Raw genomic sequence first — 26,751 nt, 5'->3', positions numbered from 1 at the left:
CTGAGGATTTGTTTTATGGCTAGAATGCAGGCTAGGCGTCCGGTTACCGAACCGCTAGACACTGCCCCCAATTAAAGCCTAGCCTCGACAAAAATTGGGCTCATCAGGTCAGGCCAGCTTTAAAATATGCCTGTATTATCAAGTGAGAAATCTTAAACAGATTTAAGCAAAACATTTAAAGGGGACTTTAACATTATTTAGTTCTTTAGGTTCGATATTAGTGTTGGTTGACTATTTTATTTAGCCGTTGGATTTATATTTTCACTTTAGGTTCATTGAACTCTTCATTAATCAACAACATGGCGGCAGAAAACAAATTTGTTGGAAGTAAAGACGAAAAATTGTATTTTCTGCACAATGAAATAGAAAAATTAACAAACACTTGTTTGAATAGAAATATATCATATTTTCAAATTAAAAAATCCGCAAACCTTTTCCTCAGATTTGAGAGGAAGAAGACTATTTCCCCTAGAACAGTGTTGAAGACATTGATATTTACTGCAGTTTTTGTATGTTTGATTGCGATAGCATTTCATGCTGAACCCTCGAAGAGACTAGTTAATTCTTACGGACGACATGTATTGATTAAGGTAAGTGGTAAATCATAAGGGAAAATTTAAAAGGACTGAAGCTGAGGGAAGTGCCTATTTCATGCAGATAGTCTTGGCCAATACAGGAAGTGGTTTTCATGGAAGTGTCTGGCTGTCTGGTAACCAGATGGCTATGTCATGGTATAGAACTTGAATATTAAAACGGGGAGAAAATGTGTAGGTGGCCGGGTAGCTCAGTTGGTAGAGCATCGGAACAGTATTCCGCGACGCCGGGTTCCCGTCCCGGTCTCGCTGCATATATTTTTATCATCCTGTGACATTTGGCGCCCATCATGGGAATGTGATGGCATTACACTGGTTAGTCTCTGACGCCTGTATATATAAAGTACCCGCTGAAATTAGGACTATGAATGCTCGCAGTATAGAACTTGAATATTAGAATAAGGAGAAAGTGTGTAGGCAGCTGGTAGCTCGGTCTGTAGAGCATATCTGAATGGTATTCCGAGGCTCCGGGTTCAAGTCCTGGTCTGGCTGCAGATTTTTTCACACTCTGATATTTGGCGCCCAAAAGGAGACTGTGATGGCATTACACTGCTTAGTCTCTGAAGCCTGTAATTGCTTATATAAAGTACCCGCTGGAATTCGAGGACGAATTTCAAAATGGTGTGGAAGTATGTCACAGTATAGTGTTATTTCTAGAGCTCAAAAAGGGCAGGGTGCTGCCAAAAAGGGGCAGGGTGCTGTCCGAAAGGGGCAGGGTGCCCTTTTAGATGTGAAAGTTACCATAGCAGTAGTTGCATTTCTAGATGTCTATAGTTAATATGTATTCCATTTATCTTTATTGCACACTTAAAAGAAATGTCACAGAATAAAGTGCTAAATCTTCCCAAAACTAGTTACAAAGTTTACAAAGGCTTTTTACTTACTTTATAGTTTAGGTTAAACCATTCAAGCCTTTCTCTTAAAAAGTCACCAAGAATGTCAACTTATTCATATGAATGTGAAATAGTGGAGGGCCTTAATATAAGCTTAATCTTGAAACCAAGATCATGTTGTAAACAACATAGTTAAAGGCCTGTTTCAGGTCACATTGTAAACTGATAATTATCAAAAGTCCTAATGTATTAATCAGGTCTTTCATAAATATTTCATTAACAGAAAAGTGCTATTACAGTAAGGTTAAAGTTTACTAAATCGCATATCCAAAATATACTATCCGGAATACTGGTACACTTTCGGATGTTGTCTGAAAGTATTTTTACTCAGTTTAAATGACCCCACTTGGGTAAACCAGAGATAGTTCCACATTTTTGATGTTTCCTCATCACAAAAAATACAACCAACTGTCTGCTTTTTTGAAGGAAATATGGAAAAATTGCATACGACATGGGGAGTAATAAGACTCGTGAACGGACATTCTAAACTTTTTTTTACTTTCGATAATCATTAAAATGTGTGCATTTCTAGTTTAAATTACAGTAGAATCAAACGGCATTGATATATACTTGTTATACTAAATTACGGTCTAATTTAAATTCTGCCCAAAGAAATCTAGGGCATTTTTTCACGTGCTGGGTAATCAGCTGGCCATTTACGCACGCTTTTTTGACATTTCACAGGATCATACTCTTTATCAATTTGTTTTAACCTTCATTGATTCTCATTACCGGGGTGCACCTCGCCGTGACGTAATTTGCTGATCAAAAAATCGTCGAGGCATGTCAACAGGGAATTTGGCGGGATTTTAGCATAAGATCAAAGGCAACAGGGCACATTTTACGGGCAGCGTGGCGGCAGTAAAAAAGGGCAGGGCGGGGCGCCCCGCTGCGTCGCTCTAGAAATAACACTACAGTATAGAACTTGAATATTAAAACGGGGAGAGTATGTGTAGGGGACGGGGTAGCACAGTCGGTAGAGCAACGGAACGGTATTCCGAAACCCACGGGTTCAAGTCCCGGTCTGGCTGCACACTTTTCTCACAGTTTTAATATTCAAGTTCTATACTGTGACACCTAGCCTGTCCACCAGGGGTTTTCTAGGTATCCAGTTATCAATTTATGTATGAATCATGTATTTTCTATTGAACTAGTGTATTATAATTATAATTATATTTAATTTTAGATAATAAGTTGATTAAATACATCTGATCAAAAGTTGTGTTAATTCTAAGATTATTGCTGATTTTCACTAAATGTAGTTGTATCTTTGCAAGCTTAGCAAGTATTTTATTTGAAATAACCAACTGCTTGCTGCAGGTTGAGCAGAAAATGCTTTGATCAACATTTTATCAGACTATGTGTCTTTGGATAAGTCATTACACAGTGTCAGAGAAAAGAGAAGATCGACTCCAATTATTTGATTAAATGGAATAAAAACTGAGCAATGTTTTCCTGAGGGTCTGGAAATATGTGAGAAAAAATCTGAGTCAGAACTTTCAAACTCAATTCCAGTATTTCAATAAATAGTAAAATTTGGAAAACATTTATTGCACATTTTTGGCAATGCGTATGAACACCTCGCTTCACCTACTTTAAGATTTACATTCTAAATCAACAGCTGTTTTAGGTAGTTTTTATAAATGGAAAATTATCTTTATTTCAGGCTTTGCCATTATTTGACTGGACTTGCCTGCATGGTGTGAATTGTTTTATACCAAACTATTTTAATGAAGGTGATGACAGACCTCTAGAAGCAGAAGATTGCCAGGTAGTAATTTTGGCAGCAGTTGACTTTTTAGTGTTTGTTGACTTATTGACCTTGTAGTATTTGTTGACCTCTTAGTGTTTGTTGACTTGTTGACATTTTAGTGTTTGTTGACCTTTTTGTGTTTGTTAACTTCTTGACCATTGAGTGTGTGTTGACCTTTTAGTGTTTGTTGACTTTTCAGTGTTTGTCTTTTAGAATTAGCCTTCACATTATCTTCTGTAAATCCTACATTCTGTAAGTCCTACATTCTGTGGGGTTAAAATCTTGGTTTGTGGCTCTACCCAGTTGCCTGCTGTGCGTGAAGTAATACCAGGGTGGCCACTTGGTGACCTCTTCCACCTGAAGGAATTTACTAAGGCTAGAAAGTGGCCATATGACCTACAGTTTTGTCAGTTTAACAAATATATTTTGCTTTTGGACACACTTATATTAGATCTATGCAGGTTTTCACACATTTTTTTTTTCAGTTTTATGTCTTTTTTTTGTGATTAAGAATTTTTTGTGAATGGAAAGCCAAAACATCTCCTTTCTGATCTACATGAAACAGAAATTTTATTAAGCCTAAGGAGTTTGTAATTTTTTCAGAACTGTTCTAGAATCATGAAGATTGAGCTGTTGTAATTCTTTCAGAACTGTTCTAGAATCATGAAGATTGAGCTGTTGTAATTCTTTCAGAACTGTTCTAGAATCATGAAGATTGATGTTCTGTTGTAATTCTTTCAGAACTGTTCAAGAATCATGTAAATTGATGTTCTGTTGTAATTTTTTCAGAACTGTTCAAGAATCATGAAGATTGATGTTCTGTTGTATATTTTTCAGAACTGTTCCAGAATCATGATGATTGATGTTCTGTTGTAATTCTTTCAGAACTGTTCTAGAGTCATGAAGATTGATGTTCTGTTGTAATTCTTTCAGAACTGTTCTAGAATCATGAAGATTGATGTTCTGTTGTAATTCTTTCAGAACTGTTCTAGAATCATGAAGATTGATGTTCTGTTGTAATTCTTTCAGAACTGTTCAAGAATCATGAAGATTGATGTTCTGTTGTAATTCTTTCAGAACTGTTCTAGAATCATGAAGATTGATGTTCTGCTGGCACCTACAATGGAAGAAATAGCCAATAGTTATCTTTACAAAGATATTCCTGTTATAGTGCAACATTCAGGACAGGCACCTGACAAAGTAGATATAGAAGATATTATAAAGGTGAAAATATTGTTTTATATTTCTTATTATCCTTTGCCCAAGGCGGAGGAATGTAGTTTTGGCAATGTCCATCTTTCCATCCATCCATCTGTCAGAAATTATATGACATGGTGTGTAGTATTGAATAAACAGGGTAGAAATGTTAATAGCTATAGGGAAATGCCACCATGGTCAGATTGCATGAGATGATGAGAAAGGTTAGATTTATGAGTTATGGCCCTTGATGTTTCATATTTTACAGTGTTTACACTACTTGCTATATACAATTAGGATGGATTCCACCAAACTTCATGAGTGATTAGTGTGAAGCAAAGTTATGCATATTAATGTAAAAAAAAGGGTAAAGTTTCTTGTTTAAAGTGGGTAGTCAACGAAAGTCCCCACCTGGAATGGATGGAACAACTTATTTACAGACAAGCCCACGGCAGGCGTCATATTTACCTCCCCAGCATCCAGTCTAGGCCAATACTGCTGGAAACGGTACCAATTTAAGTAAATCAACCAGCACCTGAACACTAGTTGGGATATCGAACCCTGACCGCTGGCGTTGTAATCCAACCAGCTAACCACTGCACCACTGATTCCCTGGTTGGCTAAAGGTCAAGGATGTATGGAGAAGTCAGAAGTATTCATGTTCTATCAACCACTGTGTCTGACTGTCTTGAAGGATCTTTAGGTAACTGAAATGTTTTATATAATAAGGTTCCATGTAGGACACCTTTCAGCCTGTCTGTTGAAGGTAAATGTTGTACATTGAGAGCCTATCATGAAAAGGCACTTTTACACTATTAGACAGTTTAACCTTTAGCCTGCTGGCGGCAAGTGATTCTGCCTTTGTGACCAGTGCAGACCAAGATCAGCCTGCACATCCTGTTCACTATTCAGTCATTAAATTTTCAGTGAACATCCCTTTGAATAATATGTGGTTCTGACCAAATTGAATGATGGACCAGTCCATTTTAGAAATTTAGCAGGGTAAAATAGAGTTTTACTGATTGTTTTCTGAGTAACTAGTCTTAGAGCTACAACCTACAGTTTTAAGAAAGTATTGTCTTTTAGTTAGACAATAAAATTTTCTGATTTTATGAGGCTCCTTTTATTATGTTACAGTTATATCTAGACAATGACGTAATGAGACTGTTTACCAGTTGCAATTTTGAAAGCAACGTCAAAGTAAAGAAGAAGGATCATAGAACATTTCTAGAGGGGATACGTAGCAAAGATATCTCACAGTATTATGCTCACTGGTAAGTAACAGATATTATTAGTTACACTGCTTGTTGGGGACAGGATACGGGATATATGCTGTAAAGGAAATCCATATCGGGCGAGAGTGAAGCTCGAGACTGATATGAATTTTTGAGACAGCGTATATCCTGTATCTTGTCACCAACAAGCTGTGTAACGATTTTATCTTGCCGACTACCCTTTACTTACATGCTATAATCAACACATCTTGTAAATTAACAAAGCTGCTCACAGTGCAGACTGGAATCCTACAGTCATTTGTTTGGTCATCATGTTTTGTTTATAGTTGATTTACACCAACCATAAAATGCACAATGACCTGTGTTTTGGTTAAATCACAAAACACAAAAGCTTATTTACACAGGTTATGAACTGGTTTAGATCAGAAACACTAAAAACTTCTTGTTCCATCCCTTCAAAAGTCACCAATTTCACGATTTTCACAAATTCTTGATACTTCGGCTTTCATCCTGTTCCTTGTTAAATCATTTATCTTGCACATAGATTAAATGATCCTACAACAAACTGCTGAGTAACAAATATGTCGATTCCTTTATTTTACGATGATTTAACTAAAAACAAGATTTCAACGTCTGTGTATCCAATACAGAGTTTTTCCGCTTTTACAGCTAACTTTTGTCAAACTTCACGAGCCTCAACTTAAGTAGAATGAAATGGGCAATAAAACACTAAATTTACTCTCGGAAACGATACTATCGCTGGAGCTAATAAATAATCTGACTTGATTTAATTACGCCAGCAGTGTGGCAGCCATTTTGTTTTAATCAAAATTCATATCTGAAATATACTAGCAGGATATGGAATATATCCTGTCTGCACGTGACGTTTATTGACCAATAGAAATGCAAGAAACTTGTAGGAGGCAAGATAAATCATTGTATTATGCTCACTAGTAAGTAACAGAGATATATAGTACAAAGATATTTCGCAGTACTATGTTCACTGATACGTACACAGATTTATCATCATATTATGCTCTCTAGCAAGTACAGAGGTAAAGTATGGTATTATATTGACTGGTGAGTAACAGAGATAATATCACAGATATTATGCTCACTGGTGAGTAACAGAGATAATATCGCAGATATTATGCTCACTGGTGAGTAACAGAGATAATATCGCAGATATTATGCTCACTGGTGAGTAACAGAGATAATATCACAGATATTATGCTCACTGGTGAGTAACGGAGATAATATCGTTCACTGGTGAGTAACAGAGATAATATCACAGATATTGTGCTCACTGGTGAGTAACAGAGATAATATCACAGATATTATGCTCACTGGTGAGTAACAGAGATAATATCACAGATATTATGCTCACTGGTGAGTAACAGAGATAATATCACAGATATTATGCTCACTGGTGAGTAACAGAGATAATATCGTTCACTGGTGAGTAACAGAGATAATATCACAGATATTGTGCTCACTGGTGAGTAACAGAGATAATATCACAGATCTCACTGGTGAGTAACAGAGATGATATCACAGATATTTATATGCTCACTGGTGAGTAACAGAGATAATATCACAGATATTATGCTCACTGGTGAGTAACAGAGATAATATCACAGATATTATGCTCACTGGTGAGTAACAGAGATAATATCACAGATATTATGCTCACTGGTAAGTAACAGAGATAATATTACAGATATTATGCTCACTGGTGAGTAACAGAGATAATATCACAGATATTATGCTCACTTGTGAGTAACAGAGATAATATCGTTCACTGGTGAGTAACAGAGATAATATCACAGATATTGTGCTCACTGGTGAGTAACAGAGATAATATCACAGATCTCACTGGTGAGTAACAGAGATGATATCACAGATATTTATATGCTCACTGTTGAGTAACAGAGATGATATCACAGATATTATGCTCACTGGTGAGTAACAGAGATAATATCACAGATATTATGCTCACTGGTGAGTAACAGAGATAATATCACAGATATTATGCTCACTGGCAAGTGTTGTGGTGACTGAGCTTTTATTACATGATAACTAACTTCTTGCTTTACTCCTGAAGATTTTTACCAATTTTTTGAAATTTAGATTTTATCATTTTAGAAAGATAGCAAGAAAATTTAAAGTTGTTCTGTATGTTTTTATTCAGTAAGATATGTACACGTAGAAAACCCTCAAAAGTGTTAGTCACACTATAAAACAGAAGAATTAAGCTGTAATTTGTATCGTACACATTAAAATATTGGTTTATCATTTCCAGTTTATCAAGTAACAGTTGCTGTCTTTATTATAGAAATTGACATTGGATGTTCATACCCTCGGAATAATAGTTCTGTAATTTAGGTACAAGTAGTACTTGAATGAAAGCTCTAGACATACCAGTGGGGTACTTTAGCTTTCTTTTAAACTCAGCACCTTTGATTAGATACAGAAAGTAAAGAGGTACAAGGAAAATAAATGTCAAAACTCACAAATGCAGGTCATCAGTTCTAAATAGTATCCTTGTTCTTGTTTGTTTATTCAGGGAGAACTGTTTTAAAGAAGCGGCAAAGTTATTCAGGAGTGTGTATAAAAGACCAGAATTTCTGCCCTTTTCTGTAGAACTGACTGCCTCAAACTGGATCTTTTTGTGTTCAAACTACACAGAAAATAAGAATTTATCGGTAAGTAACAACATTTAACATACCCGGTAAACATTTGACATATTTGATATAGCAGAACTATAGAATATGTTCTTTTAAAATTATGCTCCCACCACTTTGAAGAAGAGGGGGCATATTGTTTTGCTAATTGTTGGATGGATGCTCAGTAGACCATTTAGTTTCTGGTCAATAACTAGGGAATGCTTGATCTTAAAATTGACAAACGTCATAGGATAGTTATTAACCCCTATTGTTTTGTGGGTCAGAGGTCAAGGTCACAGTGACCTCAAGACTGAAAATGTCTTCCAGTCACACTCTAATCCATGTGTACACAAATGTTGATGTGTGTTCCACACTCTTAATCCATGTGTACACAAATGTTGATGTGTGTTCCACACTCTTAATCCATGTGTACACAAATGTTGATGCTGTGTGTTCTACAGATTAACCAATGTGTACAAAAATGTTATGTTGTGTGTTCCACACTCTAATCCATGTGTACACAAATGTTGATGTGTGTTCCACACTCTTAATCCATGTGTACACAAATGTTGATGTGTGTTCCACACTCTTAATCCATGTGTACACAAATGTTGATGTGTGTTCCACACTCTTAATCCATGTGTACACAAATGTTGATGCTGTGTGTTCTACAGATTAACAAATGTGTACAAAAATGTTATGTTGTGTGTTCCACACTCTAATCCATTTGTACACAAATGTAAATGTGTGTTCCACACTCTAATCCATGTGTACACAGATATTGAAGTTGTGTGTTCTGCACTCTAACCCATGTGTGCACAAATGTTACTGTTGTGAGTTCTGCACTCAAATCTATAGTACACAAATGTTGAAGTTGTGTGTTCCATATTCTTACCTAGGACACACAATTGTTAATGCACTGTAACCCAAACACTGTATCAGTTTTTTAGCTCGACTATTCGAAGAATAGTCTAGCTGTTCTACTCACCCTGGCGTCGGCATCACACCTTGGTTAAGTTTTTGCATGCAAGTCATACAGCAATCAGTTAAAGGCATATACCTTTGAAACTTATTTTTTCTTTTTCTAGGTCAATTACCAACCTCTCTGGGTCAAGTCCCATAACTCTGACATGTATTTTGAGCAAATTATGCCCCCTTTTGGACTTTTTTTTGAAAATTTTGGTTAAAGTTTTACATGCAAGTTACTATCTCCAAAACTAATACAGATATTGATTTGAAACTTCATGTGTCTTCGGGGTTATAAAACTAGTTGATAGCAGCAAGTCCCATAACTCTGACTTGCATTTTGGCCAAATTATGCCCCCTTTTGGACTTAGAAAATTCTGGTTAAAATTTTGCATGCAAGTACATACAGCTATTTTTAAAAGGCATATAGATTTGAAACTTATTTTTTCTTTTTCTAGATCAATTACCAACCTCACTGGTCAAGACCCATAACTCGGGCATGTTTTTTGAGCAAATTATGCCCCCCTTTTAGACTTAGAAAATTTTGGTTACAGTTTTTACATGCAAGTTACTATCTCCCCAAAAATAATGCAGATATAGATTTGAAACTTCATTATTGTCCCCCGGGGTTATAAATCTAGTTGATGCAGCAATTTCCCCTAACTCTGACCTTCATTTTGGCCAAATTATGCCCCCTTTTGGGAATTAGAAAATTCTGGTTAAAGTTTTGCGCAAGTACATACAGCATTTCTAAAAGGCATATAGATTTGAAATTATTTTTTCTTTTGTAGATCAATTACCAAACCTCACTGGGTCAAGTCCCATAACTCTGACTGTTTTTGAGCAAATTATGCCCCCTTTTAGACTTAGAAAATTTGGTTAAAGTGTTACCCTGCAAGTTATTATCTCCAAAACTAATGCAGATATGATTTGAAACTTCACAAAGTGTCTTCGGGGTTATAAAACTAGTTTATAGCACAAGTCCCATAACTCTGACCTTCATTTTTGGCCCAAAATTTTGTCCCCTTTTGGGGCTTAGCAAATTCTGGTTTTAAAGTTTTGCTTGCAAGTACATACAGCTATTTCTAAAAGGCATATAGATTTGAAACTTATTTTTTCTTTTCTAGATCAATTTCTAACCTCACTGGATCAAGTCCCATAACTCTGACATGTATTTTGGGCAAATTGCTCCCTTTTGGACTTTGAAAATTCTGGTTAAAGTTTTACATGCAAGTTTCTAACTCCAAAACTAATGCAGATATTGAATTGAAACTTCACATGTGCCTTCGGGGTTATAAAACTAGTTGAAAGCAGCAAGACCCATAACTAATATGCATTTTGGTCAAATTATTCCCCCTTTTGAACTTAGAACTCTTTCGATATTTAACCTTTTGGGGTAATATTTTCCTGCTTCTGGGACAATATTTCGAATAGTCGAGCTTGGCTGTCTTACGGACAGCTCTTGTTTTGGGAAATAATTAATTCTGCATTCTAACCCAAACCCTGTGTCAGGATGTGCTAGTTTTGGTGTAATGCATGATTTGTTTGTTCTCATGTTTGCACATTTCTTTTCATGATAAATAAGATGAATAATTCAAATATTAAAATTAAGTTTCAGTTGCCTTATGAAGAGCAGATTATAGTGCTTGTCCAGCTGTCCGGAAACTTAGACATTTCATTACGTCCTAGGGAGCCATGCGGCGAGGATTGTAAATCTATACATGCCAGTATTCCGGAGGGAGGTGCTTGTAAGTTTTTGGTTAATGATCTTTTTCACTTTTCTATTGTTATGCTTTTGTAAGTAGGTCAAAGGTTTTGTTTGCAGTAATCTCAAGATTGAAGAATGTTTTTACCTATAATTGCCAAACTTCATGGGATGATTGCTTGTGGTCAGTAGTTGGCCACTACCGTTTTAGGGTCTGTTGGTGAAAGGTCAATGTCAAAATGTACTTTACACTTGAAATGATATCCGTTCAATGATTAAAGAAAGCATCAGCTGTCAGTTGTAATAGGATGGCTGCCTGTAGTCAGATGATAAGCTCTGTATTTTTTGTGGTCATTTGGTTCAAAGTGAAGTCACAACATACAAAACTACATACCAGTTTGCCTCTGACAGACAATCACGTGGGGGGGGGGAGGGGTATGTATGTTTTTATGCCCCATGGTGTATAGCGATTGAACCATCTGTCCGTTTGTCTGTTCCTCCATTTGTCTGAACAAGATTGACTATAGCCCACATTAATAACGTGATTTAGTTCATTCTCACACTCAACAATCCTCATGGCAAGACCTACAAATTGACTTATATGTGACGTCGTCTTTGAAAACCGGTCCAGATGCGGCATGACGTAATATCGAGAAACGACGTCTAAAGTTGCGCCAAGTTTACGCGCGCAGCTTTCTTACACATGTTTTAATTAGCAAAAGTTTGACCGTTAAAGTACGACTGCTTGTTACATGACTGATAACAGCCTACTAGAGAAAGAATATTTAGACATCAGACCTGTAAAAAAAATAGTGGTATTACGCCTGAGACAAAATATTTCGTTCATAATCAGTTGTTTCCCCTTCGCTACTGTATGTTTCCGGTTTCGGATTTTATCAGGGAAGCATGTGAAGTTTACTTTTGTTTAACTACCTTTTGTTCAACGATGAAGGGATCTGAGACTTGTAATACTGTTTACTGATTTGGTAAGTACCGTTTATAAACAGTTGTTAATGTAGATTCTCTAATATATTTTAAACTTTCACTGAAATAAGGCTGTCTTTTACCCGGAAGTGAATCCAAAACATACCGAGGGAAATTTATGAAATTTATCTTGTGGCCACTAAACACAGATGATTTCATTATGCCTGTGTATTTAATATAAAATGGCCAGTTGGGTTGTCACAAAGATTATTGAAGGCAGGCAGCTTCTTACACATGGTGACCAGGATTCATCAAATTATTTCATTGTCCATAGTAAGCATTAGTATGGAAAAATACAAAATACATGTAGCTATGATAATTAATAAATTTGATGCAGACTTATAGATGCCTGCCTATGTCACATCATTTCTCGAAAAGTCCCGTCTCACAGTAGTAGCCAAGGTATTTTAAAAGGAAATATGTAGATGTCCGGTAACCGGACGCCTACCCTGCATAATTCTAGCTGTCCGGCAACAAGATGACTAGCCTCTCCGCGAATGTTTTTCTAGCTGTTTGGCGATCATTTTATATATGAATACTGTAATGAATAAATTTATTGTATTATTTTTTTTTTTTGGCATACTAAGGTTTGAATATTCACCTGTAAGGCTTATTTAGACAATATTTTAAAATTGATTACCGGACGCCTAGAAAACCCCTATAGGATAGGATAGGCTAGGCGTCCTGTTACCGGTTGGCTAAAACACTGGTTAGGTTTCTGGTTACCGGATGTCTAGACACTTCCATTTATAAAGTGGTAACTGTTTTTGCTGTGGGTCTCATAAGTCATGTTATTTCTGTCTGTTGACTACTCTCTTTCCATTATTGTTGATTCAGAATGTTTTGTAACAGGATGATTGTATATGGATAGTGGGAATTTATGCTATATAATGAAAATCTTCTTATTTTTTAAATTTTTGAGCATTGCTCAAGTTGCTGTGTGTAAAACAATTTATAATCCTTTAAAACATAGATTCATAGTATAAGAACTTTTAAAGTATTTTGTGGTAAGTTAATGAAACCTTTCACAATCACATTATTAATTAAGTATTCAGTTTTTGATTTTTAGTGATGTTTACAGTACATGTAATGTATCTTCTTTCAGATAATATTCCTTGTTCCTTTGATGGTTCATTCCACTACAGCTGGTTCATATACCCTACACTAGCCAGGAAATTGATCTGTTTACTTTAAGATCTGAAGAAAATGTAACATATTTTGGATGTGCTTTGAGGAATCAGGTAAGTAACATGCAGCTAATGGCTCCTATTATAATTCTAATGCAATATATTATTAAATTATACCTGTGTCTAGGTTTTGTTGGAGCCTATACAAAATAAGTCTACTTCTACACTAATGATTTGTGTAATGTATGTGCATGTACTGTGACTATTGAATGGCTTAAACTGACAAAACTGGCATTATTGAAATTTAATTTCAACAATCCGGTTTTTAAGGAGGATCATTTTGTGTCAAGTCTTCATTACATTGGCTATTAGCCTGAGAAAAGTCTGTGGCACTCAATAAGTACATAGATAATTTGAATGCTTAACACTACATGTACATGTGTATAAGTTGATATCTCATTAAGTTGTAGAAGAGTTCTAAATAATAGGAATTTTAATTAATTATTTGAAGTAAATCAATTAATTGTAATTTAGTTTATTTGTAATGTGATTATTTTCAAATTTAATTAACCCATTCTTGACTTAGAAATTGTAATGTGATTGAATTTTTTTACCAGTTTTATTGCACCAAGAATAAGGATTAGAATGAAGACTGTAAAGGTTCCTGAGATACATGAAGATAACAGATAGTTTTACCAAAGACTTTTAAATGTTTTTTCAGGTAGGCAAGTGTTTCCTCTTGTTTATGAAAGCAGCTCAGTTGGTTAAGGAGCAGACAACTTGTGAGCATGGTACATCACTACCTGTATTGGTATTCCATTTTGACAATGTTGCTAGCTAGGATAGAAATAACATCTTGCTGTGGTATGGTCTGTGGAGAGTTTTACTAGGTAACAACCATTTTTGATAGCTGTTAAAACAGTGTATACTTTAACCCTTAGGCGATTGAGGCAGCTATGTCTGCCTTTGCCACCAGTGCAGATCAAGATCAACCTGCACATCTGTGCAGTCTGATCATGATCTGCTGTGTTTGAATATTTAGTCAGCAAATTTCTATGAGAACCCCCTATAAGCTATAAATAGTACTGTCTCTATTAAGATGGAGTAGTCCATTTTGCAAATTTAGCAAGTTAAGGGTTAACACAATAAATGCAAAAAAAATGTGTTTTAGAACATCCTATTTGCAGTAATCAAAATCTACAAACAAAGTACATTTTATATACTGACAGCACGCTGTTGTCAGTCTTTCAATATTTTAGAGCATTGGTTGTAAGAATCATCTATTATCAAATAGTGATAACTCTGCTTTTATTAAATAAAGCGACTCCCGGGTTAATTATTTAAGATAAAATGTTTTATTTATTTGTTACAGGATATCACAGATGGATTGAATATTCAACAGTGATCACAGACCATGCAAAGTTTGAATCTGACTTGCACTTTTGAATTTAGAAGAATCTGTGGAGGAGGGTGAATGCTGAGACCTTTAATAATACATGATATTGCTGACACAGTGTGTCAGTCATAAAAGAAAGGTCATATCATTGCACAGTTGGTCAACAATGATTTAAATCCTGTCACATTCTACCAGTGGAGAAATATCTTATAACAATATTTTAAACTTTTGAAGAAGATAACCAAGTATTACCACTTTATCATGTCTGCAGAAACACCTGGATTGTTATTGTTAAAAGTGACAGTCCAGTTAAGACAGTTAACTTATTAAAATCTACTCCACCTTGCCAAACGAATATTATTGACATGGAATGACACAAGCCTGACAATGGTACCTGTATGATTTGTATTTTAAGGGATCTGCAGCATATAATATAATGGTTAAATAATGTTCACTTTCTTCAGTATTGTCAGTTATAACTAGCCAGTGAAAAAAACAGATTATGAGGAAAGGGATGACTGAAATGTTTATTCTTACAATAACTACTTTTGTTACTTTTTTTGTTTTGTTATCTTAAAGTTTTTTATGTAAAATTTTCAGATTTCTTTCCTGAGTACTTATACTTTCAAATATTTAACTTATATTAGAAATACTTTTTTAAAATAAGCTTTTGTTTTTAAGTATTATTGTAGGAAAAGGGAATTTGAAACATATGTCGCCATGGTAACACAATTTTCTTAGAAAATATGGAAAGTTTTTAATTAGCTGTACTTTCTAGTATTCTACTTTAAAATAAGCATAAACAATAAAAAAAAAATCAATAGTAATATATGTTTCATTTATTTCAAAACAGCCATTTATTACCAGCAGGTAAAAGGCAAGTTATGAAGAAACAATGACAGAAAATCAAATGTCTTATTCTTATAGTTGTTACTCATGTTACAAATGCTGTCATAAAACAAAACATTTTAATTTTTTTAACATGGAATTTTGAGATAATATTCTTGAATACATACCACTTTATAATATTCAAGTTATCTGAAATACTTTTCCAAATTTAGCTCTTTTTAAAGTATTATTATAGAAAATAGAATCGAATGCATATGTTGCCATGGTAACATAATTTAATAATGTTTTTATAGAAAATGTGAAGGACATTACCCAGCTAGATGTTTGCACTTTATGTGAATATCTAAATATTCTTTGTAAAAGAAGATTCATTTATTTAAAAATAGCCAGTGATTACCAATAAGTGAAAACACAAACTGAATAAACAACGACTGAAATAGTTTATTCTTGTGGTTATTACCCGTGTTACGAAATCTGTCATAAAACCAAACATTTTATATCTTGTCGCATAAAAGTTTCAAATTTTACTTTCGAATACATATACTTCAAAATATTCAACTTATAAGAAACATTATTTCAAATTAAGCTTTTATTTTTAAGTTCTATTGTAGAAAAAGGAATTTAATGCATATGTTGCCATGGTAACACAATTTGAATAATGTTTTCATAGAAAATATGAAAGATTTTAATTAGCTGTATTTTTCTGTTTTAAGTATGCATCACAAGAATAAAATTTCATAGTAATAGAAGTTTATTTTTTTCCAAAATAGTCATTTATGACCAGCATCTAAAAGACAAGTTATGAAGAAACAATGACAGATCTAACTTATTCTTATAGTTATTACCCATGTTACAAAAACTTGTCATAAAACCAAACATTCTTAATATTTTCATGTGAAATTTTCAGAATATTTTTATAAATACATATGCCTTCTAATATTTTACTTTTAAAAGTCCTTACTTTAAGTGAACATGTTGCTTTTTTAAGTTTTATCATAGAAAAGGGAATTTAATATATTTGTTGCCATGGTAACACAATTTGAGAAATATTTTTATAGAAATCGTTGTAGATTTTAGTTGATTATCATTTTGTGTAATAAGGAGGGATCTTATATATATCATGCAATTGTAACAGAAGATAAATTTATTTCAGAATTGTTAGCCATTACCAGTAAGTGAGAAATAAACTAGAAAGAAAGAATAACTGAAATGTTCTGTTTTTATTTTTAATATTTATGTTACAAAATCTGTCATAAAACTGACAATTTTGAAGATTTTCATCTGAAATTTTCAGGATTTATTTCTGAATGGGTATACTTTCTAAATATGCAAAAACCTGAAAATGTCAAATTTCCTCATCTGGACCCATTTTCTCAGTCATGGTCACATATATAGATGATCTTGACTGTCATTGACTTTCACCTTCAAACTTAAAACCTTGATCAACAGTATTTTTGGTTCTACAGCCCACATAAATAATAAAATTTAGTTCATACTCACACTCAATAAACTTTGTGGTAAGACCTACAGACTGACCTATATATAGGTGACATTGACCTTCATATTATCTTCACCTTAAACTTAAAACCTCAAAAAAAACAACTTCTTTGGTCATACTCTCAGGGGCATGATTTTGCGTTTTAAAAACCGCAACTCCTTGTTTACAAACAATTGTTCATATCCAATGGCAAGGTGTATGTTCGTGTAAAATCTAATCCAAGAAAAATGTTTTCTTTCATTTCAGTGTTTGTGACAGATTTCTTCTATGACATTGAATATGCAAGGTGTAACCAAGAAAATAGTATAACTGTTGGCCTTGGTGGGAAACTGGATATATAAAGTCTTGCTGCAAGGAATAACCTTTTGTTCGTGCAGATGTAAGGACAGTCAAAGTGCCTGTGATATCAGTCGTCTTAAATCAGCTAGACAGAATGTGCAGACATCAGTAATGTCTTGTTGAACTGTGCAGTTAACCCTTACCTTGCTAAATTTCTATAATGAATTTGTCCCTCTTCCAATTTGAACAGTACCATTAACTGTTAAAAAGGGTTGCTTACCAAAAAGATACTGACTGAATGGCGAACAATGCAGATCATGATCAGACTTAAAACTTAATGGGATGATTGCCTGATGACCCCAGTTATTTTGGTGATCAGTAGGTAAAAGTGTAGGTTACAGCCACTTTGAGACCTGAAAATGTTTTCTGCTCAATAACATGTGAACCCTACGGCCTAATGCCTTCAAACCTTGTAGAGTGATTGCTTATTGTTTAAGAGATCAGTACCTCAAATGTCAAGGTTACTATCACCTTGACACTTAAAAAAAACTTTTAAAAATTCAGCTTAATAACTAAAGAATGTTTCGCCTTACAGTCAAGAAACTGGATGACCCATATTGTGTTGGGGTCAGTATGTCAAAAGGGCAAAGTCATAGTGATCTTTGGACAGAGAATGGGACAGGCCATCATGAGGACACACCTGTTTTACAGCTCTTGTTTGAGGATAATTTGCTATCTTTCCTCTTACAAAACAGTGTTTTGGGTATTAATGACATTTAATGGTAGCTTTATTTTTCATTGAGGTAAGTTCAAAATCATAAGAGAAGGAACAAAATGTAACAGTCATGTTTCATGATCAAAATATAATGACAGTTTTTACTTTTACTATAAGAAGTATATGAAGGGCTGTCCTACTCAGCATGGCATCGGCACCAGTTCCGTGTCCACTCCTTGGTTTTGATGCGCCAGTAAACAGTTCTATCATATTTTATCTAAATTTTACAGTAAGGCTATATACCAATAAAAGAAATTGTTCTTTGTTTCATATAAAATTCAGCTACTTGAGATCAGTTTTGATACATTTTCTAGATTTTCACTCCGTCGTAGACATATTTTCCACAAGATATCCATACATTTGCTTCAAGAAAATGGAAAGAAAAAGGGGTGTTGAATAGTATGCAGTGAAATGCAAGTCAGCTGAAGTTAGGTTCCCTCATATTGCCGCATTTCAGAAAGCGGTCCGCAGTATAAACACCCTACTTTCGTTTTCAAGTAAACAACTCGAAAACATGCGAATATAAGCATGAAAATTGTCTTATTTATGTAAAATTCATTCCACCAGTGAGATAATGCCCATTTGGCTCCCGGTTAATGAGCGAATGCACAAAAAATGGAAAAATTAGGATGTATTTATTACGGATTTCTTTCGACTATACCACGGAAGCACATTTTTGACCGAATTACTGCTATATTACCATAAAAGATATATCAGAATCGGTTATATGTCATCTGAAATAATTCCACATTGGCTGTGCCCTCGTGAAATTATTATGCCCGGCGTGTAACTGCCTATCGTGTGTAAATAGTGTTAAAACACAGTTTTGTTATAAATTATTTTGTAATTAAAGTTTTGATGCACTTTCTTTCAACCTATGTTATTACTAACTGGATTTGATTAAAACTTAATATAGTTGTTCCACATCATCACTCGCATTATATGTCATAAGGTCTATAATATTTTAATGAATTATGTCCCATTTTAACCTATAAAGTTTGGTTAATATTGATGCATTTTCACTATATTTCTGGTCTTTTTTCTGAAGGGATTTGATTAAAACTTGAAATAATTGTTTCGCATCATCACCTGCATCATATGAAAGAGGGGTCATAACTCTCCCCAAATATTTCATGAATTATTCCCACTTTTTACTTAAAATTTTAGGGTGAAGTTTTGGTACACTTTCACTCAGTCTCTTTTTTTACTAAATGGATTTGATTCAGGCTTAAAATAGTTGTTCCATATCACCCACATCATTTGACACAAGGTACATTACTCTTGCACAAATATTTCATGAATTATGCCTTTTTACTTAGAATTTCAGTTTATTTGTTATGCTTTTTCGTTATATCTCTGTAACAGTTGTAAAAATGCATTTAATTTAATTTTAAATTGCTTTTTCCACATCATAAGACACAGGGTTCGTAACTCTGGCACCAATATTTTATGAATCATGCCTCAGTTTTACATATAATTTCTGGTTGAAATTGTAACATACTTTTGCTCTATTAGGTATTACTAAAAAGATTTTATTCAAACTTAATATATTAGCCTCATGATATGACAAATGATGCATTACTTTTGCAGAAATATTCGATGAATTATGTCCCTTTTATACTTTTAATATATTGATACACTTTCACTCCATCTCTGTTACTACTTAAAATACACTCAGAGTTAATCATCACCCACATTGGAGTTACTTAACACTCCAGTTAGAGCTTTCTCAGATGCCCCCTGTTTCATTACCAGCACAAAAATAGTGTATTGCGCAGTCTCCTGTGACAGCTCTTGTTTGTTTTATTTTACTCGGACTTGTGCATTGGTATTTATATGTGAACTATTAAATATACATATTTAGACATTGTTTTGGTTATATGTATGTTTATAAATGCAATTTTTTATATATATTATATTTTATAAAACTTCTGTGTTTGTTGTATACTAAACTGCTTACTTGATAAACCAGTATTGTTTAGTAGATGTTATAATGTGTATCATATAAAATACAACTTCTTTCCTTCTATTTTGTATCAAATTTGAATGGCCTGAGTAACTCTTTTCAGTTTTCTAGATATTTAATTGATTAAGAGTGTTTTTATAGATAAAAAGTTCCTGACATACACAGAATCACTTTATGCGTTCTTTTTATTTCAATTGCTAACTAATGAAAACATTTTCTAAATTTCGGAAGATTTGACAAAGACCAGCAGTCTGAATATTGTTAAAGCAGCACGCCTTTAGATTTAGAAAGCATATATGTTAACGAAAGCATATATGTTAACACAGTAATTCCTAAAATATGAAAAACCCACCCGCTTACCTCCATAGTGAGAGCACAGATCTACCGATCTCGTGGTCATGAGTTCGATCCCAAGGGCAAGGTGTATGTTTTCTGAGACGATTTGATATGAGACATTGTGTCTGATTGAAATCATTCGTCTTCCGACTCTGATTCATGTGGGGAAGTTGGCAGTTACTTGTGGAGAACATGTATGTACTGGTACAGAATCCAGGAACACTGGTTAGGTTAACTGAAATACTGTTGAAAAACGGCGTTACAAGATACAGATACAAATTTTATTTAAAGTCGGTGTTAATATACAGACAACATTAGCTATGTATAGCTATTGACCGACATATAAACCCAAAACAAACAAATGAAAACTAGTAACTTTTATTCAACAAAATTTCACTTACAGCCCATTCTCCAGCAGGACTCCTTAGGTTCGGGAATGAGCAAATTTAGTACACAGTACATGTTTTTTTTTACTGCTGCTGGTTCTTAGCGCCACCCCCTTGGCGTTGCCTCCATCTCTTGTGTTAAAGCTGCTGACGAGTGAAAACAACCGGCGCTCTTACTCTGGAAGCCTTAACGTCAACTTTCCTTTTGAGTCAGCCATATTTCACGTGCTCATGAAAAGAAAACGTTTTGTCTGCAAATCGGTCTTCATATTTGAAAGGTATAATTATTTCTGTGAGGAACTACATTGCCCTACTATTGAAATATGATTCCAAATTAAAAAAAAAATAATAAAAAACATCTTGTCTTCTTTGTTTGGTAACATTTAGTGTATCATTGATCCTTTCTTCAACTGAAGCGGAGCCAGTGTTTGAAGACCGTTTAGTATAAGATCTAAACCACGTTTTGTATTTTACATCAATTATATCCGGATTTTCTCATAGGCAAAAGTTATGTAAGGCATTTCCTATAAAATACTAAAATACATGCAAATCGACCATTTGTCTTACCCATTCTTACAGTCCGATAAAATGTAGCGCTTAATCAAATATGAAACAACCGAGGCATTATCCGAAACAAACTGGTATACATGTGTTGTGCAAATTGCCAATTACTGTAAAGCAGTCTAACATGACCCGATTTGATTTCCAGTTAAACAAAGAAGGGTATCAAGCTCTGTTTATTGCATGACTGCGGCATTTTCCTTTGAAGTTTTGTGTTTATCGCCACGGTTAGCCGTGCTCTAAATTCCGTTGCACACAGGTATCGCTCACAGTTTTCTCTGTCTGGGATGTAGAACAATACACACAAATTAGCAAGTGTTGCTGTGATAAGGTATTGAAAATGATAAGCTATTTGAAATAATTATTTACTGTATTTCTGTAGTTTAGTTCTCTACATCTTGATTTAAAACTTGATTTTTTTAAATAACATAAAAATATAACTGCAAAAATGATTATGATATTCTGTTCAGTTTAAAAATTCAAATTACGTTTCTGGCAAAGCTTTACAATATGCTCTACTAGGTGTTAAAATTTCATCGATACATGAAACGTTTGTTGATAAAATTAGCCACGTGGGGTTTGTTTACATTCCCTATTTCTCCAGGGTTCATGGCATCGTTAGCGCCTCCCCCCACCCTCACCCCCCAGCAAATTCAAATTTTTAGCAGTTAGTTTAGCCTAAATTATCTTTGAAACTCTATTTCACAACTTTTTGTTTTGAAAAACAATTACACGTATAAGTTAGATAATACATAAAAGTGTGTTACCGGCTGGTATCATCATGCGCGGGGGAATCTCAGGGAACGTAATTTGGGTAGCAAACTCGCCTCTACAAGTTTAAGAAATAATTTTTAGCAAAAGAGTGTTTTAACGCTATTTATGCACGATAGGCGGTTATACGTCGGGCGTAATAATTTCACGAGGGCACAGCAATTATTTGTACGACGTATTACCGTCCGAGTGTATAAATAGTGTTAAAACACTTGCTATAAATTATTTCGATTCTAATATGCTCTTAATCTAAAACAGTAGATAAAATATAGTAGCGCTCTTTCTTGATCGCAACAAAAACACTGACGTCATCGCAAGTTAACGTGACGTCATTCTAGCGTAAGCGTGTTTTAACAGAAACAAGCATATTAGAATCTGCGATAAACAACGGTTGACGCGTGGACTGGTGAGAGAGCATTATGACGGCAGTTATGACGTCAAATTGCCGCATGACGTCCTGTTCGTTACTCCTCGGGTAAATGAAGTCCAGCATATTTATTAAAATATTTAAATGAGCAATGTCAGAATGAAAACAGTCAAGGCTTTCTTGTGATTTATCGTCTAATTTACCACTGTTCATCGTTCGGATATGCTTCAGTATTTAACCACGAGGGCTAACGCATCTGAACTCTGAACCGTGGTAAATTAGACGATAAACCACAAGAAGGCCTTGATTATTTTTTAAATAAAACCGAGTTTTTAAAAGGTTATGCAAGGAAAATAATCATAGTAATTATATTTAAATAATAATGTCATAATAGCGTAGATTTATTTGCATTATTTTTTTATCAATTCACATGCCTTATGTGTGGATGAATACTAAAAAGGCAAGGACCATTTAATGTTATGAAACATTGCAAGTAATAAGTCACTCAGGTCATAGGCCTACTTGACAGATGAAGAAATTCAAATATTTCAGGAATTTTATTTTAAACGGAGAGCGAATTACAATGGCCATTTTGGCTCTTCCTTTCATTTATTGTCAGGCTAATAGTCGTAGATTTTTTATATGATTTTCCTATATTTATGGAAAGAAACAGAACTTTTCGTAGTAAGCTACTGTAAAAAGTAAATATAAGAACTGAATGTTATTTCTCGTTCGTTTATATGGGTATACACCCTATTAGGACCTATGGCAGATCATATTTATGATACATATTTATAAAAACAAGAGAATCGGCCAGGATATTATGTAGGATCGTCAACCTCATACATGGGAAGAGTTGCGTGTAATTGCATCCCTGTGTATCGAATGAAAAAAAGACAAAACATACTGAAATTGGATAGAAACGGCCGTAAAATATCTCCCCGTACATTCAATCAGGGCTGTTATATTTCGATCTTCTGAATCGTTCAGCACGACTTTTATGTCGTGTTATTGGTACTGTTTAGTTTCTCAGCATGAACATTTCGGCCTGGGTGGTTCCAATACTCCCGCTTTCATAGCTTCGGGTATTGTATAATCTCCCCTTGGATATGGTGCCTGCTTTTAAATTTTGTCTTTTGGCAGTTCCTGTGATATGCAGGCTCCATAACCTCATGTCCCCTTTCTAAATTCCAGTTTATTTAGTTCTGCCCATTGTTTTCTGTTTAGGACAAACCCATTATTTTAACTGGGGACCATACGCCGCTTTTCATCGAAGGTTCCATGTGCACCGCCGTATGAACACATCTGCGGATGTCTCTAAAATTGTTTTTGTACTTTTAGCATGTGTAAATGTTGAGTACTTCTCAACCCGGGGCTAGAGGGCGTGGACGGTAGCATGCATTTCCACTACCGTCCATGAACAGGCTAAATCAAACCGAGCCTGAAACATTTTCGTTTTTGTCGTGTTGAGCGACCTGTGGAGTTTCCACTTTTTCTATTTTATGTACAATTTTCAGTGTCGCAATCGGCATCGCGGCTGGCATAAAACCAGTTATATATATGAGAACTTTATAAACAAAATGTGTATTGTAGCTGTGTACTTGAGCACGAAAGAGGTCTATGTGCATAACGATAAAAGAGCAAATAAACTTCTTTCATCCTTCATTACACGGCTACTAAACGCTAGCGCCACCACCAAATTGTGGTGATAAGAAAAAGAGCTATCGACATTTCCGTGGTGCAGCTATCGCCCGTTTCTGCTTGTAAACACGTAAGTAAAGTTTATATTTTATCTTATATTTTCATTGATAGAACTTTTTTCGAAAATCGGAGAATGTAGTTCCGTGTAACAACACTTTTACTACAAGTTGACTGTAATTTCATTAATATATTATGCAAATTGTGGTGCCAGGAGCTTTTCTCCCTAATTTGACAGTGGCATATTTTCATATCTGCCACTATTCGAACACCATTCCGATTAATAGACACACTGTAAGAACATACCTGCGCATGCAAATGGTGTAGAAATGAATTACACGTATTCCCATACACCAAACAATTACGAAAAACACAGTAAAAAGTTAAAACACGACTAATTTTGAAAGTGGTGGCGCTATCACTCAAGTGGTGGCGCTATACAGTAGTGGTGGCGCTGTTGTATATGATTAATGGCTGATATATTCAATTTTAATTAATATATGAACATGTCTGTCTGCCAGCCACGGAAATATCTACAATAATCGATGTTATCAACCTATCCCACACTACACCCAAATTACGTTACTCAACAAAATACATGTAGTTACCTCTACATGATCGTAAAATAATCTACATGTATATGGATTCAGATTGTACATCTAAGCTCTATTGGTTAAGCGTATTTAATCGATTGGACCTGAAAATGTACTGTACTCACTTTTCAGAAAGAATTGTGAAAGTAAGGTCTTTTGTTTACAATGACATGCAAACGACGTATAAAACAAAGGGGAGTAACTTTCAGAATCTTAATATAACAAATAAATTCTGCACTATATCTTCAAATTATTTCCTGAACACAAATCTATGTTTGAAATAAAAGTATTGCTACTGTTTTTCTTGACCTGAATTTAAAGTACACTTACGTTTGTATTGAAGTAGAACATTTAAAGTTAGAAATAATTCTACATTAACATTACACAAAGGAAAATATTTACTTTGACTACAAGAGTCCCAAGGGTCTGTGAGTATTTTGTTCTTCTTTTTTTCTTGGATAGAGAATGTTTCATAAAGGTAAGTAAACTATGATCGTGTTTTTCTTTCTTTAATAACATAATTCCTTGCAGGAAAATTATCAATTAGAGAATGTTGGTGTTTGTTTTGTTTCGGATACGTCTGCAGTTCGTATTATTGAATGCCGTAACAGCGCCACCACTACTTTATAGCGCCATCACTAGAGTTATAGCGCCACCACTTTTAAAAAATCTGGTATATTTCTTCTAACCCGAGATTCTATTATTCATGGTGTGTGCGTATATAATTATTTATCATTTCTACACCATTTGCATGCGCAGGTATGTTTTTACAGTGTGTCTATACATCGGAATGGTGTTCGAATACTGGCATATATGAAAATGTGCCACTGTCAGATTCGGGAGAAAAGCTCCTGACACCACAATTTGCATATTATTTTAATGAAATCACAGCCAACCTGTAGTAAAAATGTTGTTACACGGAACTACATTCTCCGATTTTCGAAAAAAAGTTCTATCAATGAAAATATAAGATAAATTATAAATTTTACTCACGTGTTTACAAGTAGAAGTGGGCGATAGCTCTTTTTCTTATCACCACAATTTGGTGGTGGCGCTAGCGTTTAGTAGCCGTGCATTATAATACTTGGCACTGTGTATAACATTCTTATACAGAACTGCGTGCAGAACTTAAAGTAGCCCGCTCGCCTAGCTCAATTACCGCCCAGATCTTCATCGCAGGGTCGTCACTTAATCCCATGGCGATTTGGTGAAAGACATTGTGCCTGATATCATTCGTCCTCTATGATTCATGTTGAGAAGTTGGCAGCTACTTGTAGAGTACAGGTTAGTGCTGGTACAGAATGCAGGAACACTGATTAAGTTGACTGCTCTTCGTTACGTAATTGAACTACTGTTGAATAAACGGCGCAAAACCAACAACGAACAAATAAACTAACAAGAAGACAGAACTGAGAGTATCTTAATATATCTGTGATATAAAGCTGCAGAGGCTCCCGTATTCGTTTCAGATTTTATGTAGATAGATATTTTGATAGATATTCTATTGAACAAAAGGTCATAGACCCGTGAGTTCACATTGTATATTATAAACAGTGCATAGTATATTATGTTCAATGGTGGTACAATCATATAAATAGAGGATATTACATAAGTGTCTTTCCATATTGAATTTATTAAACGAGTTGAATAAAATAATAAAATGCGAGGCTCAGCCGAACATTTTATCAATTTTGTTCAACGAGTTTAATAAATTCAATGTGGAAAGTCACAAACATAATATTCTTTTTATCACATGTTAACTTTTCTTGTCGAAACGTCAAAAATTCTACTTTCTTTACCTATATAAACAAGTCAATTTGACCGACGTCTCCTACACTATAAACGACGTCGACGTCAAAGCTTTATGACACTAGTGTATTATCATTTTTAGCTCGACTATTCGAAGAATAGTCTAGCTATTCTACTCACCCTGGCGTCGGCGTCGGCGTCACACCTTGGTTAAGTTTTTGCATGCAAGTACATACAGCTATCATTTAAAGTCATATAGCTTTGAAACTTACTTATTCTTTTTCTAGGTCAATTACCAACCTCACTGGGTCAAGTTCCATAAATCTAACATGTATTTTGAGCAAATTATGCCTCCTTTTGGACTTAAAAAATTCTGGTTAAAGTTTTACATGCAAGTTACTACATGTA

At 34.6% G+C, this 26,751-nt stretch overlaps 1 protein-coding gene and 1 long non-coding RNA gene across 2 annotated transcripts; both read left to right on the top strand.

Annotated features, from left to right (window-relative positions):
• The first annotated feature begins 277 nt into the window (after positions 1 to 277).
• Positions 278 to 19,848, top strand: LOC123523208 (uncharacterized). The gene is made up of 7 exons (XM_045300909.2): positions 278 to 590; positions 3,153 to 3,257; positions 4,317 to 4,463; positions 5,574 to 5,710; positions 8,238 to 8,376; positions 10,916 to 11,051; positions 17,109 to 19,848. Exons 1-7 carry the CDS (start codon positions 300 to 302, stop codon positions 17,201 to 17,203), a joined length of 1,050 nt encoding a protein of 349 aa, XP_045156844.1. The 5' UTR covers positions 278 to 299; the 3' UTR covers positions 17,204 to 19,848.
• LOC123523210 (uncharacterized) lies at positions 11,652 to 16,568 on the top strand. The gene is made up of 4 exons (XR_006681056.2): positions 11,652 to 11,994; positions 13,098 to 13,233; positions 13,841 to 14,009; positions 14,492 to 16,568. It is a non-coding gene; the product is annotated as an uncharacterized LOC123523210 (long non-coding RNA).
• Positions 19,849 to 26,751: the final 6,903 nt, after the last annotated feature.

The sequence above is a fragment of the Mercenaria mercenaria genome, chromosome 8 (assembly GCF_021730395.1).
Source record: "Mercenaria mercenaria strain notata chromosome 8, MADL_Memer_1, whole genome shotgun sequence".
NCBI classification, from domain to species: Eukaryota; Metazoa; Mollusca; class Bivalvia; order Venerida; family Veneridae; genus Mercenaria; species Mercenaria mercenaria.
This window is presented reverse-complemented; position numbering and strand designations above follow the sequence as displayed.